Here is a 16,930-nt window from a genome sequence, read left to right on the forward strand (position 1 = left end):
AATGGGATACACATTCTTCCCAAGTTCTCATGAACTTTCACTAAGATAAGCCACATTCTGGGTCATATACACAAAAAAATCTGGTGAATTACCTGGTGGTCCTGTGGCGAGGACTCTATGTTCTCACTGCCAAGGACAGAGGTTCAATCCTGGATCAGGGAACTAAGATCCTGCAAACCATGGTATGACCAGAAAATTTTTTTAAAACTTTAAAAATTAAAAAAACTAGAAATCATAGATTTCAGGTTCCCTACACTCAGGGTTCCTCTCCTATAATTTGATGTATTGCCTGGGCAGATGTCACTTGACTCTCTTTGTAGAAAATAGGGCTCAGGGAATTGGCACGAGTGCTGATATTACCCTGAGTAATAAAATCCTCTGTGACCCAGGGTTTTGTGTCTTTTGCTGGCATCCATGAAACAGTGGCAAGCCAAGTTAATTTGAAGTTGGGGTAAAAATTTGGCCTTTCAGTGTCCTTGACAACGTCTTCTATAGTTTTAATCTTTTCCTGTCCAAATCAATACCTAGCTACCTTGGTTATGCAATGAGTGTCCAAGTGAGGCTATTTGTTTCCAGAATGTTTATTTCCATTCATGTTTATCTCAGTTGCATCAAGTTTATCTCCACTGTTTAATCACTGGCACTACAATTTTCAGTTTGTTATTTTCCATTTTTACAAAATGTGGGCAAAATGTACAAATGATGCCATTTGGATAAAATCAGGTAAGGTGAGGAGCTAAACTGAAGGCACCACCTCCACCCCCAGCAACTCCTTCTGTTGCAAAAGAGGCTGAATTCAGCACATACAGGAAGTGTTACTATGTAATTGGTGTAAGTCAAGGAGAGCATGATCCTTGACCACAGTCCTTCAAGGTTCATGAAGTAAACATGGACCCAGAAGTAGTCTTAAAAGTCTTGATCCCGAGGCCTGCCATAGGGGAAGATGGTTCTAATGCAACACGACAAAAAGGAGCAGTGAAGATTCAATATCTTGACCACACATTGGATTCCAAAGGCAGAACCTTGTTGATGTATGCTGTGCTATGCTAAGTCACTTCAGTCATGTCTAACTCTTTGTGACCCCATGGACTGTAGTCTGCCACGATCCTCTGTCCATGGAATTTTCCAGGCAAGAATAGTGGAGTGGGTTGCCATGCCCTTCCCCAAGGAATCTTCCCAACTCAGGGATCAAACTCGTGTCTCTCAGGTCCAGCTTTGGCAGGCGAGTTCTTTACCAGTAGTGCCACCTGGGAAGCCCGAACCTTGCTCATAGCAGTACTCAAATAGCGTTCCCCCCCTCGTAATATGTTGATTTCAAAAACAGGGAAATCCTCTAGTATCTGTCAACATTGATTTAAATAAATTTTAATTAAAAAAAAAACCTCAACACTATGTTAGAAAATAGGTACTCATAGAAATAAAGGCATGACAGTGTGAGATTTTTCAAAATCAATTAGTGCCAGATCATTAGGCCAGCATTCTTCAGATTTTTTTACCCTGCCCTCCTACAATTAAAAAGTTTGTAGTACATCACACCCAATATAATTACATATCTATAAATTCTGTATACATACCATTGTATTATCATGTATTTTATAAAACACAAACAAAACTTGAAATAAAAAGTATGAGATAAAAATACACTAGAAGTCATTAATTTCTACCTTTCTCCCCAGTAGGAGTGAATGCCTGGCTTTGGAAATCATTGGCTTTGATTGAAGAAGGCTTCTATAGCTTTGGAAATCATTGGCTTTGATTGAAGAAGGCTTCTATAGCTTTGGAAATCATTGGCTTTGATTGAAGAAGGGTTCTAACGCACATCTCTGATTTCCCTTGAGCTTTCTAATAGCTTCTAATAGTTTAGTAAATGAATTCTTGCCTCTTCAACCACACCAGGGGGTGGGCAAACTACAGCCTGCAGGCCAAATCTAGTTCTACTTAGTTTTGTACAGCCCCAAAACTTTTTTAGAGTTTTAAATATAAGAAAGACTATTCAGTGAGATTCTGTCTTGCCTCATGCCCTTCCCCACCCTTCCCCGCCCTGCCAAAGACTGAAATATTTACTATTTGGTCCTGCTGGCCCGCAGATAGGGAAGGTGTCTAGTCACCTTGCCTTTCTTCCATACAGTAGGGTCTTCACCCGCTCTTCCCAGGGCTATATAGGGGGCTCCCCGGCTGTAGGGGTGGTCCCTGGCTGCAGATGCCTTTCCTCCAAAGAGTAGGAAGTGGGTTCTTGGGTGGTGGCTGCCAACCCTCTGCCTCACTGAGGAGCAAGCTCTTGTCCTGTGATCTGGGACACCTCATCATCATTTGCTGGGTGGTCCTGGTGTGGCCAGACCCTCAGCCACAGTGTGGTGAGACCTGTGGACTGAGGGCCAGAGAATGTCACTTGGCAAACCCTCTCCCCTTGAGGGACTGAGTGGAGGTGGAATAGAGCTGGGGTCTCCCCATTAGGTGGCTGACCTGGTAAGGCAGAGGGAGGGTGTACTGCAACAGAGAGGAGGCCAGCTGGCTGCCTAAGTGGAGGCAGCTGTGCGGCAGAGGATGACCCAAGAGCCTGTCATTAACTGCTGGACCTAGGTTTGGGGATGGCCACCCGTTCTGGGGGAGGGGAAGGCAAGACCCTGATATCCAAGGATTATACTCAAGTATGATACCATGTGAGGTCTCTGACTGTGCATGATAAGAAAGGAGTCCAGTAACTACAAGTGGGGAGCAGAACAGAGCAAAGATTTAGGTTCTGAGCTTGTGGATGCAGAGCTGGTAGATGCAGGCAAGGACAAAGCCCGAGAAAGAAGGGTTTGTTTTCCTAGGCTTTGGGCAGTTGGATCAACATAATCAATAAGTAGGTCCTGGGCAGTGCCTGGGCTGTATGCAAATGTCCTGGGGTCATACAGATGGAAGACACAGCCCCAGCCCACGATGAGCTTGTCTCATATTAGACGGATTCTTGTGAAGAATTAGAATTTATATGGTGTGTAATGATAGAGGGAGGCATGAGGTATGATTGGAGATATGGTTGGTCAGCTATAGCTTCCCTTGTGGGGATGATCCCAGTGTGGGATTTTTCAGTAATAAAGTTGATTTAGAAACTCTAGGCTAGAGCAGCCTTAACCCACTGTATGGTGGGTCATTGTTTTCTTGGATTTTCAGTTCTCAATTTCCTTTGAAAGCACCTGTTTGGCATATTTCTGAAAGGTGGGATAAGCGTGTTTTGTGTTAATTAAATCACATTTTGAGTGTCCTGGGGGAGTTATATTAAGAGACTGTAGTAAATCCTCTTGTTAGTCAAAGAATCCTTTTGTACTGTGAATAATGATACTCGAGTTTTTCTGTTTTTTAAGATTACTTTTGATGTATTTATTTCCATTAAGCACCCAAGGAGGAATTTTGGAAATTAAACATAATTTAGTTTGTGAGTTTTATGTTGGAGCACCTCATGTGATCTCTGGAGATTCTTAGGGAGGTTTCTAACCAGGAGTGGGAATTAATACTTTTAATGAAGAAAAGATCCGGGGCAAGAATCAGATTTCCTACAACCTCTTCACCCTGCCTTGGATGGTTGACTCCTTCATACTCTGCCTAACTTAGCTCAAATTCCAGTCTCTCTCTTTTTTTGTTTTGAGCTTAAATTTTTTTGTGTGTGGTAAAATATGCATAACATAAAATTTACCACTTTAATCATTTTTAAGTGTATAGTTTATTTGCATTTAGTACATTCACATGTTGTACAATCATCAGCACCATCCATTTCCAGAACCTGTCATCTTCCCCAACTGAAACTCTGAACCCATTAACCACTAACCCCTATGATCCTTTACCCCCACTAGCCCTCAGTAACCATCATTCTACTGTCACTATGCATTTGACTATTCTAGGTATCAAATGCCACTTCTAAAACTTCATTTTTACTTAAATCAGTTTCACAGCACATGGTTTCAAGAGTCAAGTAGTTCTGTAAAGACTTGTAAAAAGCAGCTAAGTCCCACTCCCCTTTCCTTCTTCCCATGTCTTGCTCTCCAGCGACAACCAAATTGAATTCTTTTAACCTTGACATTCACATCCATAAACCTTGATGTGGTGTTTATATTGCTACTTCTTGCTTTTTTAAGTTTTAGGCATTTTCTATTGATTTCTCACTATGAAAAATAAGAATTTAGCTTTCCCATATTACCCTTAAGATAGGTTTTACTATGAAGTATATGTACAAGAGCCTGTGTAAAACTTTCATTGCCTCTTAAAATTAACTCTTTTACCCACCATTCAGCATTAACAAGAACAAACACACTTTAGAAGCCTCTTTGCACACCCTTCCCTTCCCCAGATGAAACCACAAATCCATGATAATAATTTCCTTCCTTTTCCTTGTAATATCAGCTGTGCACATATTCCTGGACAATGTATTGTTCTGTCTTACCTGTCTGAACATATATAATGGAAACATATAGTGCATGTTCCAATTTGGCGTCTTTCACTCAACATCGCTGTTTTGAGGTTTGTCTGCTGGATGCATGTAGCTGTAATTGGTTCATTTTCTCTCCTCTGTTGTATTACAGCTACGTCTCCATTTTAGAAATGCAATCTTGGACATAAATCTTGCTGCATGGGCACAAGAGCTTCTTCACGGCATATAGCTGGGTGTGGAATTGTTCGGGTGTAGTATATGCGGCTTTACTAGGTAACAACGGTGTTCTGAAGTGATTTCACCACTTTAAAGCTCCACCAGGAGTGATGAGAGGTGCTCTTGCCCTCGACTCCTGGTATTGACTGACATTTAACTCTTGACAATTTGGTGGTATGATATGGTAATTTCATTGTGGTTTTAATTTTCTTTTCCCCAAATACTAAGTATAACTTTCATATGTTTATAGATCATTTGTGAGTCTTCTTTTGAGAAATGGATTTTTGTGTTCTTTGCCCATTAAAAAATGATTCACAGATGTTCTTTTTATATCATGGATATTGTTTTCCAGTTTTATGTATTACCAAAAAATCCTCTCAGGTTGAGGCTTATTTTCTATTCTCTGTTGCAAAGTTCTTAATTATAATGTAGTTGATTTTACTCATTTTTTCCCTTTATGGGAAACTTTATAGTTATGTTTTTTATTTTTTGCCTTTACATCTTATTTAGAAAAAATTATTACCTATTCCAATGTCATAAAATATTGTTTATGTTGTCTTCTGAGAGTGTTATAATTTGTCTTTACATTTAAGTGTTTTAATCTACCTGGAACTGATTTTTGTTTGTGGTAGGATTGAGATTTAATGCCATTTTCCTCATATAGATCTATGGTTGTCTCAGCAACATTCACTGAATAGTCTTTCTGTTCCACAATGATGTGCAGGGCCAAGTCTGCAAAAAACCGAAGTTTCCAAATATGCTTGGGTGTGTTTCTGCTATGTTCTGTTTATCTGTGCCAATACCATGCCATCTCAATTACTATAGTTCTGTGTTATTTTAAAATTTTCGCTTGCTTGTTAGTTTTCGGCCGTGCCGGGGCTCCGTTGCTGGGCGGGCGGGGGCTTCTCTCTAGCTGCGGCGCCCTGGCTTCTCATTGCAGGGGCTTCCTGTTGCAGAGCACAGGCTCTTCGGCACATGGGCTTCAGTAGTTGCGGTTCTCAGGCTCTAGAACAGAGTTTCCGGAGAAGGCGATGGCACCCCACTCCAGCACTCTTGCCTGGAAAATCCCATGGACAGAGGAGCCTGGTAGGCTCCAGTCCATGGGGTCGCAAAGAGTCGGACACGACTGAGCAACCTCACTTTCACTTTTCACTTTCATGCATTGGAGAAGGAAATGGCAACCCACTCCAGTGTTCTTGCCTGGAGAATCCCAGGGACGTGGGAGCCTGGTGGGCTGCCGTCTATGGGGTCGCACAGAGTTGGACATGACTGAAGCGACTTAGCAGCAGCAGCAGCAGCAGAGTTTCATATAGTTTTATAATATGTACTAGTGTCTGATATAGAAAGTTCTAATTAGTTCTCCAGGATTCGCCTGACTCTTCTTTTGGCCTTTATTTTTTCATATACATTTACATCAGCTTATGAAGTTGTATGGGCTGTTGGATTTTTAAAGATTGGAATTATATTGAATCTCTAAATCTATTTGGGAAGAATGTAATTTTCCCAAATTACGTTCCCAAATTTGGGAAGAATTGAAATTCCTTATCCTACAATAAAGTATATCTTCAGATTTATTTCGAATTTTAGCATTTTTCAGTAAAGCTTTATAATTATCTTCAGGGGGGATTGCACATTATTTGCTAGAATAATTCCAAAATATTTTTATATGTTAAAAATTCTTGGGAAATTGAAAGTAGTAGTGACCCTCTTTGGAGAAGGCAATGGCAACCCACTCCAGTACTCTTGCCTGGAAAATCCCATGGATGGAGGAGCCTGGTAGGCTGCAGTCCATGGGGTCACGAAGAGTCAGATACGACTGAGCAACTTCACTTTCACTTTTCACTTTCATGCGTTGGAGAAGGAAATGGCAACCCACTCCAGCATTCTTGCCTGGAGAATCTCAGGGACAAGGGAGCCTGGTGGGCTGCCGTCTATGGGGTCGCACAGAGTCGGACACGACTGAAGCGACTTAGCAGCAGCAGCAGTGACCGTATTGTTTCTGATAGTGCCTTTTGCCTTGATATTTATTTTTATCTTATATTAATAAAGCTACAGATATTTTCTTAATAAAGCTACAGATATTTTCTTTTGGTTAACATTTACCTGACATATCTTTTCCCCCCCAACTTTTGACTTTTAGTTTCTTTAGTTCTTATGCTTTAAGCATAGCTCGTGTGAACACATATAGCTAGGTTAAAAAAATCTATTCTGATAATTTTTGTCTGTACTAGCGGGTTAAAATCATTTAAATTTAAACTGAAATATATATTTAGGTAAGTTTCTTCTTTTTATGCTCTCTTTGTCATACTTTTACCCCCTGCCTTTTTAACTTTCCTTTCTCATCTTTTGATTTATTTTTCCCCCAGTATTTTATTTCATCTTTACCCTTTCTACCTGTTTGGAAGTTACTGCTTTAGCAAATTGAACATACATACTTAATCTAAGTCTAGAAAATTATCACTATCTACCCTTTCTTCCAACAGTTCTAGGTTAAAACACTTAAACACTAACTCTGATTATCTACTTGCAAGTAACTTGCTTTATTGTGCAGGATTTAAAGTATTGATGTTAAGCAATCCAGAGAAAAGTATTTTCCAAGAATTCATAACAATAAGTAAGCCTCTACATGAGTCTGTGGTCTAAATTTATGCTAACTATGCTGTCCAAAATAACTCAAGCAAATAATTTAGAGTGATCTCAGGTTGGTAGTGCGCCCCCCCCCCCGCCCCAACGCCCCCACCACCGGCAACTCATAAAAATAAATACAAATCCTCTCTGGAGGAACTCAACTTCAGTCTAGGCCTCAAAGGAATTCCACAGATAAAGGTCCAAAGAAAATGATTGACTCACAGATAAATGGCACAAGAAAACAATGCGCTTTTTGAATAAGAACCAGCAGAAATAATATGCGGTAGACATAGACTTACAGTCTTCAGATACTGCAGTTACCTGACACAGAGTCTAAAATTACTAAATTTTATAAGTTTAAAAAAACAAACAAGAGGTTCTAAAATAGATAATAGGGGAGGGAGGTGGGAGGGGGGCTCATGTTTGGGAACGCATGTACATCCGTGGTGGATTCATGTCAATGTATGGCAAAACCAATACAGTATTGTAAAGTAAAATAAAGTAAAAATTAAAATTAAAAAAAAAGATCATTTCACCATGTAAAAAAATAAAATAAAATAAAATAAAAATAAAGTAAAATAGATAATAATTGCAAGTCTTTTGGGCTCAAAAAGAATCAAATAGAAATTCCAAAAAATGAAAAAGGAATACCATATTGTGTTGACTATAAAATAAGATTGTAAGATCCAGCATAATTTTATGGGCCATCAAAAACACTGCCAGTTATCATTCAAGAGGCCACTGATTATAAGATGCTCCTGGACTGTTGCAGGGGTGTTTAAATCTGAGAGGAAAGTTGTTTCAGAATTGATGAACTATATAAATTGAAAGTTAAAAATCTAGCAGATTGATTAAATTACAGATTAAGCTCAGCTGATGAGAGAATCAGTTAACTGGACTAAAGAAACAGTATTCAATGTAAGTAAATTGTCCAGATTGTAGCCCAGCGAGACAATGAAATAGAAATATGATAGAAAGACTACATCTTAGAGGATAGAATGAGAGCACAAAACATATACCTAATAAAATTCCAGAAGGTAATAAAGAGATTGGGTAAAAGCCAATGTTAAAAAGTATAATGACTGAAAAATTCATGAGAATAGTGGCAAGATAGCTATCCCCGGATACAGGAATCCAATCTCAAGCAGGATAAACCAAAAGAAACTTGTACCTAGACACATTATTGTGTATCTGAAGAATACATGAAGATAAAACTGCAGAACATCAAAGACAAAGAGGTCTTCAAAGCAACCAAAGGTAAGATCACATACTAAAGAACAGTAAATAGACTAATTGATTACCTTTTAACTGTGAAAGTGGAAGCTAGAAGACTGGGGGATAATGTTTTCAATGTGTTGAGAGAAAAACAATCAACCTAGAATTTATACTCAGTGAGACTCTTTCAAGAATTAAAGCAAATAAAGAATTTTCAAACAAAAACAGAGAGCTTTTTTTTTTCACTAAAGGAAACATTTAAATATATACTTCAAGTAGGAGGAAAATGACCCTAGATACAAGGTATATTCTTCTAAGGAGGAAGATCAAGAACTCTATAGAGTTGAAAGACCTCTACTCGTCATGGGAAAAGTTTGCTTACCTCTCATGGGTCTTGCTTTTACTTCTTTTGGGATCTGTGGATTCTTACTTTCATGCCAACCCAGTGAGGCATTGTATTAAAAATATTTTATCTAGCACTTTACTTATTTCATTTGGGCAGGATTGGTCAGGTATATGACAGGAGGTGAAAGTCCTTCTAACAACTTCTTTAGAGTAACTCTCCTTGCATCTTCAGTCTATATGGAATCTATGTTACCTGTCCTTCTGGCACACTGTACCTTCCCCTTGTAACACATACATCAGCTATATTTTCACATTTATTTGTATGCTCTTTCAATTGTCTACTTAGCCCAGTAGAAACCTAAGGGCCAGATCTGTATCACTCTATTTTATTTCCACACCTTAGCAAGTGCTTGGTCCATAGTAGGTCTTCAGTAAGCATCTACTGAGTAAATAGTGTCTACTTAATTAGACATTATCTAATGTCTAAGTAATGTCTACAAATAAAAATTAATTAACGAGCAATTAATTTTGAGTGAGAAGCCGATGTTAGGTATTAAACACAGCTGTGTGTGTCTGCTTCGGATCCAGCCATGGAGTCAGTACTTAGGGCTGGTGAATTCCCACACAACTGTGCTGTCTTATAATATGGCACTCATTAGCCACATGTGGCCATTTAAATTATTTAAATCAACTAAAGCTAATTAAAAATTGAAATTCCTCAGTCATGCTAGCCACTGGTGGTTATCCTATTGGATGCTGCCGACGTAGAACATTTCCATTATCATAGAAAGTTCTACTGCATGTGCTGCCGTAGAATTCTCAAGAATTCTTAACTGTGCCTCTGTCTCTCTTTTGCTCTTGCTCTCGATCTCTCTCTCTTTCCCCACCCCTAAAGCAAGTGCAGGGGTTGTCTTATTATTAGTGACTTACAATGATGCTTTTGAACAAGAAGATGCTGGGTACTTTGGGTGACTAGTACCATCCCACTGTTTTTCTTTTAAATTCCTGAGCTATTGTTTACTAGTATATTCTTTTATTCCAAATTTCTACTGACGCTGAATGTTACTTGAGTAGAAAGCCTAATTGCTTTCTTTTCTAGGTCCTTAAACTCTTTGCTAATGTTTCAGTCTGAGAGTTCTCAAAGCCAGGGTTCTAGGAGAGTTTGGCATGTCTGAACAGCTGAACTGCGAGATAATGGAGTAGGTCCGGCGGGGTGTGGGAGCAGGGCATTCTCTCAATAAAAGAGCTCTCCTCTCTGCACACATGGCCGGTTAATTGGCCATTCTGGGAAAGCATGGATGGGGAGGGGGGCTTCTGAGAATCGCCGGTGACAGTTAAGTGGCCTTTTGTTGACGTCCTCTGCTGAACAACTTTGTTGGATTTAGTCTCTGCCTTTCCTCCACCTCCTGCAGATTTTCTGTTAGATTCATCATTTACCATTCAGGCATCATCTTTCACTTTCTCCTTCTAATATGACTGCTTTGTATGCTGGACTCTGCTTTATTCATACTGTTCCCAGACCATAAAGGGGGCTGTGTGGGGCTTCAGCAGACTGAGAAATTGACTCTGCTCTCTGTTGAGAACTATAATAATGACTGCAGTGACCTTCATGTCTAGCAGAAAATGCACTACCTATCCAGGCATAATGGTGACCACCTGAAGACAGCAAAAAGGGACCCTTCACTGAATTCCTTCTCACAGAATAGACATTTCCTTTGTTCTTCGCTCCATTTTCTTCTCTCCCCTTCTCTCCACTGCAGCTAGAGTCCTGACCTAAGATGCAGCTGTGACTAAGAGCTAATGCTTTGAGATAATAAAGACATTCTATTTTGCAGGCTTTGCCAAGCTAATTCACCCAAGTTGTCTCATCTAATATCCCCCAGAAAACCCTGTGAGGTAGGGAGGAGAGATATTATTAACCCTATTTGACTGATGAGTAAATTGAGACTTAGAGAGACTAGGTCAGTTGCCCCGGATCCTTTAGACAGGAAGTGAGTACCCAGCTCTGTGTCTAAACCCGGTGTTGTTTCAATGGCTTCCACAGCCTTATGTTCAAGGATCATATGTGTGAGTGGATGGGGAGGGAGAAGGAGCACAAAGAAGAGATTAGCAGGAGACTGGAAAGAAGCGATTTCCTTGGGCCTATGACTTCTCTCAGCCTTTCTCTGTAGATGGAGGATTCGATATTCACGAGAGGCTGGCCCAGTAAACCTCTGGGAAGGAAAACAGCTAAAGGCCTTGACTTCCTCTTTCCCTACCCCTGCCCCCTGCACCTTCCCAGGAGAGGACTTGCCTAGAAGTGGGAAGAGACACCCACTTCTGGAAGGCCTGACATGTGGGAGTCCCACACAGGGTCTCCCTAGAGAGAGCCTAACGCACGTCCTCTGCCGGGCCTGCCGGCTTTTAGGTGCTCTGCTGTCCTGAGGCCTGCCCATGCCTGTGTGCGAGGAAAACCCCTAAAGTTCGCCTGGAGGAAGAAGCATGCAGAGTTCCCCTGGAGGAGGCGTGGTTCGCAAGTGGTCCCCTGTGGGCAGGCGGACACTCCTGGTCTGCAGCTTTATCCTGGCAGCAGCTTTGGGCCAGATGAATTTCACAGGGTGAGTGGCTGCTCCTTAGTGGGAGGGAGGATTGCCAGGAGCCGGGTGACTTGGTGGCCCAGTGGGACCTGATAAGGGCAGAGGGATTCAGGATTTCATTTCCCATCCTGAACCCACTTCTTACTCCTTCACCTGCCAATTTCGCGTGTGAGGGCAGGACGCGCAGGTGTCTTATTATTCCTCCCCAAATCTAGAGTTCTTAGTCTACGTGAATCCCAAGAATCCAAGAATCCCCTGAAACCATGTGTAAAATTTTGTGTGTATCTACTTTTTCTCCAGTGTTCATAACTTTCCTCTGATTCTCAAAAAAGTCATAATCCCCAAAGGCTATGTGTTCCTAATGTGTGGGTGCGGTATTGTCCTCCTTTGAGTAAAATTAAGTATGAGTATTACATACCAGGCCCTCTACAGACATGATTGCTCAGCCTTCCAAAGGCCCCGCAAAGTGAGCACTCCATAGTATTTCCATAGTGGAGAAGCGGAAACACAAGCTTAGAGAGGGGGGTTCATCATCCAGGGTATCAGAGCCGGCCAGGGAGGGAGCCATGGCCATCCGGGCTCAGACCCCAGAGGCCACACCGCAACCTGCTCAGTTGCCCCAGCTCCCACCCCTCCAGGGGCCCGGGGAGGGGCTCAGCTTCCCCCTGTGAGGTAGGGTGAGATTCATCTCTTCCATGTCCTCCAGCTCTTGGGAGAAGGCAGCGGGGTTGGGGCAGACATAGCCTGGACCCTTGTATAAAGAGTACATGGGGCCACTATCAGTACCTCGCCTCCCTGTGTCTATCCCTTTCTCTCCTTCCTTCCTCTTTTTTCTTCCTCCCTTCTCCACCACCAGTCCTTAGGTGTCCTGTCTGCCCTGTCTTGGCAGTGGGTTCATCAGCAGCACTGATAGGCTTTATGGAGTCTCCAGGTGGTCTGTCTTTGGGTCTGGAGAGACCCCTTGGCCTCAGGCTAGAGGAGTTGGGAACTCCCCAGAGCTGCAGGTCCTTCTGCTCAGGGGTCCTCTAGCCTTCCAGCTATCCCGCCAGGTTCTCTTTTCCACTCTGCATCCTCCAGGCGGCACAGCCTTTCAGGAACCCCTCTGAGAAGCCCCTTTGGTCCCCTCTGTGTCTTTCCAGTGACCAGGTTCTTCGAATCCTGGCTAAAAATGAGAAGCAGCTTTCACTTCTCAGGGATCTGGAGGGCCTGAAGCCGCAGAAGGTGAGGAATCCGCGGGGCTTGGGGCCACATCCTCTCCTCCCTCACAGCGGCCTGCACCCTTGGCTCCTGTCCCGTTCCCTCCACCCCAAACCTGGCCCTCTGGGTGTGTCTGCCAGAGATGACAGCACCGGGGGAGAATCAAGCGAGGCTTTTCTTCAGGAGAGGCTGGGAACACTGGCCCAGGAAGTGGGACAGCCCTGCTTGGCTTTCCACTCTGCCCTGTAAGCGAGGGCTGCTCTGAAAACGGCTGGAAGGTCCTAAAGCCACACGAGAGGCACGTGGGTCTTGGGTGGGATGCCATGCCGCACGCACTGGACACATCTGCTTCCCGACTGAAATGGCTTAGCTTGGCAAACCTGTTTCATTTGGGCTTGTCCCTCAGCCTGAGCCCTGGTTTCTGAGAATGTGTGTCCTCTGCAAGTATTCCATTAGGGAAGACGTTTTCTTCAATATAGAAGAGTTTGGTCTGAGGGCTGTTGAAACAACCAGATATTTCTGGATGTGCCCCAATGCCCACCATCCTATTTGTGTGAGTGCCCCTATCAACCAGGACTCAGAACACTTTACAATAATTCTCTCCATTTTACAAAATGAAAATCGGACAGCACAGGGCGCCAGATTGGGCCTCTCCTACCCCTCTGGGGCTTGGGGATAGTGATGTCTCCCTCTTCTCCCTAATGTTCTTGACCATGTGAATGTCCCAGATGATAAGCTGTCTCACCTTTAGAAAACTATTGTGGGCTCTTTGCATCTGGGTGAAGTTACATGGAGTGAGTGAGGCTGGGAGACAAAGGTGCTTAGCGTTACGGAAGGAAACTCCATGACCTGGGGATTTTGTTTGTCTCCATCTTTCCGGTCTGCCTTAAGGGTTTCGTTTTGGAACCGGGGCCCTCTCAGCTGTATAAGAGAAGATCACCGCTTCTCTGGGTGCCTGCAGGATGTGTGACACACGTGCCTATTGTTTTTTCTCCTTCGTGATCCAGGTGGACTTCTGGCGTGGCCCAGCCAGGCCCAGCCTCCCTGTGGACATGAGGGTTCCCTTCTCCGAACTGAAAGACATCAAAGCTTACCTGGAGTCTCACGGCCTTGCTTACAACATCATGATAAAGGACATCCAGGTGAGGTCCTGCCCCAACACTGAGGTTGGGGGTCTCACCTTCACATCCCTTGCAGGTTTGGGCCCAACCTGGAGAAAAAAATACCCAAAGCTAAAATGGATGTTTTCTTTCTGGAGTTTCATCTGCATTTTTGTGAACCTTCCAGGAAAGGAATGAAACCTCACGCTAGTCAAAGGAAATTTAAATCTAAGAAAGATCTTTCTAAAAAATTTAAATGTAAGAAAAATCCAAGAAAGAGTTCATAATTCACAGGTCAGGGTAGCTTGTGGAATCCTCTTCAACGAAAAAAAAATTTTTTGAACTTTATATAGTTTTAAAGGTTGCTTTCCACTTATAGTTATTACAAAACGTATTGGCTGTATTCCTTGTACACTACATCGCAGGGCCTATCTTACACCCACAGTCTATACTCCCCACTCCTCTGCCTCTGTCTTGCCCCTTGGCACCCCACTAGCTAACCACCAGTTTGTTCTCTAGATCTGTGAGTCTGCTTCTCTTTTGTTATATTCACTAGTTTGTTGTGTTTTTAAGAGTTCTCTTATGGAGGAATCTGTAGTTCATGGCAAAGGAGAAAACAGGGAGAAGGGAGGCTGGAGGGGGCAGCTCATCTCTCCCCTAGGCACTGAGGGCAGGGAGGGCTCTTCTGGACGGCTCTCTTTGCTTTTCTGACTGCTCCTTCCTGTCCCTGTGTGTCTCACCCATTCGATAGCAGGGAATTCCTTCACTCCAGAGAAGCTGGAAGAGGTGAGCGAAACCGCTCCTGTGAACCCTGCTGTGGTTCCCTTCCTGCCGCCTCCAATGCCGGCTCTCAGTACCAGGTGTCTCTCCCGGGCAGGACTCTCCCAGAAGAACAGCTCTGGGAGAAGTGACTACAGACCTGCCCTTGGTTAGGGCAAAGGGAGACTTCATTCCAGGCATCCCATTCTCTCCCCACCCTCACTCGTTGCTGCATCTTAATGGCATCTTTTCGGAACATCATGAAATTCTGTTTTAATTGATCTGTCTTCCAGAATACCCACAAGGAGCCTCTTTCCTAAAACGATTCTTCTGGGGCATCCCTTGGTTAGACCTCTCTGGCTGCAGCCCTCTGCAGATGCTGCTGCGTACCTGTAGATTTGTATACACACAGGTTCCTGCCCAGCCATGTTGTGCTGCGGCTGGTCTCCTCAACGGGCTCTGAGTGCGGGAACGCACAGTCCGCAGAGTGCACACACTCACCGCCTGCCAGGGGATAAACACATTAGGTGCATTCCTTTTCATGCAAGGACAGGGCTGGGGCACTGTGGTCCGTTCAAAGACCTTTCCTCCTCCTCAGGCGCATCTGTTTCCTGGTCAACATCTGGGAGTAGGCTCTTTGTCCAGTTTAATCCCCCACAAACAAAAATGGGGAAACGCGCATAGACAAGAGAGGCTACCACATCAAATAATTCAGTGCTCAATTCTCATTTTTTGCCTGTGCCTGGATTTCTAAGTTTGCATTTCCCTGCATCTGCCCTGCCCTGGAGACTCTGCAGTATTTGGCAAACAGATATGAAGAGGTCTCTAAAATTTTTCTGTTGATTTCTGTGTATCAGGAGTGGCCCCAGAGGCACCTGGGAGTCTCCCTGAATCACTGGCTCCTCTGGGGCTGTCCTCTCCTGTCACCCCCAGCCCTGGATTCCCTTTAAGGATAACGAAAGGGGAGCTTTTCACTGCCTCTCAGTAGAGTGCCCTGGACTCTGGGTGCTAACCCAGTCAGGCAGGATTTTCACCAGCAACTTGCTCTGTCTGCAATGCATCAAGCTCTGATTGTCGTACTTGAGATCACATTTTGGCTTCCAGGAAGCTGGGGCTGGGGGGAGACTGCTGTGTTGAGCTGATTTGTGGTGATGATGGGGGAAGGTGTCCATGAGGAGGGAAACTCAGAGGTGTTAACAAAAGGGAAGGGGTTTGCACCACTCAGGTTGCTGGCCTCCAGTCTCACGTTTTAGTTATTGACGCACAGGACTGATTGCTTTCTGTCTTCTGGATCTTCTCACCCCAGTGTTTGGCGTAGTGTCTCCTGCACGGGACCCTCAGTAACTGTGTGCTGAATGAATTGCTCTATTGGCAGGTTCAGGAAAAGCGTGCCCAGAGAGACCTGATTAATATATTGGTCTTTGTCTCAAGAGTCCCCTCCTGAAGCCCCTCAAGGTATAGAATCATTTGCCTTATCTATCTTTATACCCCAGCATCTGCCATAGGGCCTGTCATTTAGGTAGGACTTAGTAAATGGCTTCCCTGGTAGCTCAGCTGAAAAGAATCCGCTTGCCATGCAGGAGACCCCAGTTCGATTCCTGGGTCGGGAAGACCCCTTGAAGAAGGGATAGGCTACCCATGCCAATATTCTTGGGCTTCCCTGGTGGCTCAGACAGTAAAGAATCTGCCTGCAATGTGGGAGACCTGGGTTCAATCCCTGGGTTGGGAAGATCCCCTGGAGGAGTGCATGGCAACCCACTCCAGTATTCTTACCTGGACAATCCCATAGATAGAGGAGCCTGGGGGCTACAGTCCATGGGGCTGCAAAGAGTCGGACATGACTGAGTGACTCAGTACAGCACAGCGCTAGTAAATGTTACTTCACTCAATGGTTGTGAGAAGGAAAGGAAAGAGGGTGTGTTTGCTGGTTAGTACCAGGCTGAGAGAAAGTGTGAAAAACCTTGATCCCAGCTTTCACCTTGGCCAGAGATACTGGAGATTTTTGAGGAAGGGACGTGCTCCCTACTACCTCCTGTCTTGTGATCAGAAAGATGCTTGAGATAGACTAGGTGGACTCATTCATTCCACCCACAGATACAGAGATGCCAACTGTGTGCTGGGTATTAGGCAAGGTACCGGAAAAACAAAGATAAAGAAATCCAGTCCCTGTATCCAGGGGAGCTGGAGTGCTGTGGGGGTGGGGAAGCGGAGGGGAGTAAATCAGTGATTACAATGGAGTGGATGATGCGCTGATGGAGTGGAGCAGGTTGCTATGGGAGCGGGTACAAGAGGCACTGCATGGTCGCTCTGAGGCTCTGAGAAGGCGGCAATTACGGTGTGGCTGAAGAGCGGGAGAAGGGAGGGCCAGGAGAAGGGAGGGCCGGGAGAAGGGAGGGCTGGGGAGGGGAAGGGGCCCATGATTGGCAATGAGGCCAGACCAGAGCACAAAGGGCACCCTCCACCAGGTGAAAAGGTTGAGAGAAAATCCC

General features: G+C 44.0%; 1 protein-coding gene across 2 annotated transcripts in view; it reads left to right on the top strand.

Moving 5' to 3' along the window:
* The window catches only part of CPA5 (carboxypeptidase A5), a 53,239-nt gene that overhangs the window by 21,465 nt on the left and 14,844 nt on the right, over nucleotides 1–16,930 (top strand). For both annotated transcript variants that reach the window (XM_042248831.2, XM_027968803.3), the window contains exons 2-4: nucleotides 11,217–11,406; nucleotides 12,525–12,606; nucleotides 13,590–13,724. In XM_042248831.2, coding sequence (XP_042104765.1) covers nucleotides 11,291–11,406; nucleotides 12,525–12,606; nucleotides 13,590–13,724 — 333 coding nt within the window. In that variant the 5' untranslated portion in view covers nucleotides 11,217–11,290. The remainder of the gene's footprint in view (nucleotides 1–11,216; nucleotides 11,407–12,524; nucleotides 12,607–13,589; nucleotides 13,725–16,930) is intronic.

Source organism: Ovis aries, chromosome 4 (genome assembly GCF_016772045.2).
Source record: "Ovis aries strain OAR_USU_Benz2616 breed Rambouillet chromosome 4, ARS-UI_Ramb_v3.0, whole genome shotgun sequence".
Lineage (NCBI taxonomy): Eukaryota > Metazoa > Chordata > Mammalia > Artiodactyla > Bovidae > Ovis > Ovis aries.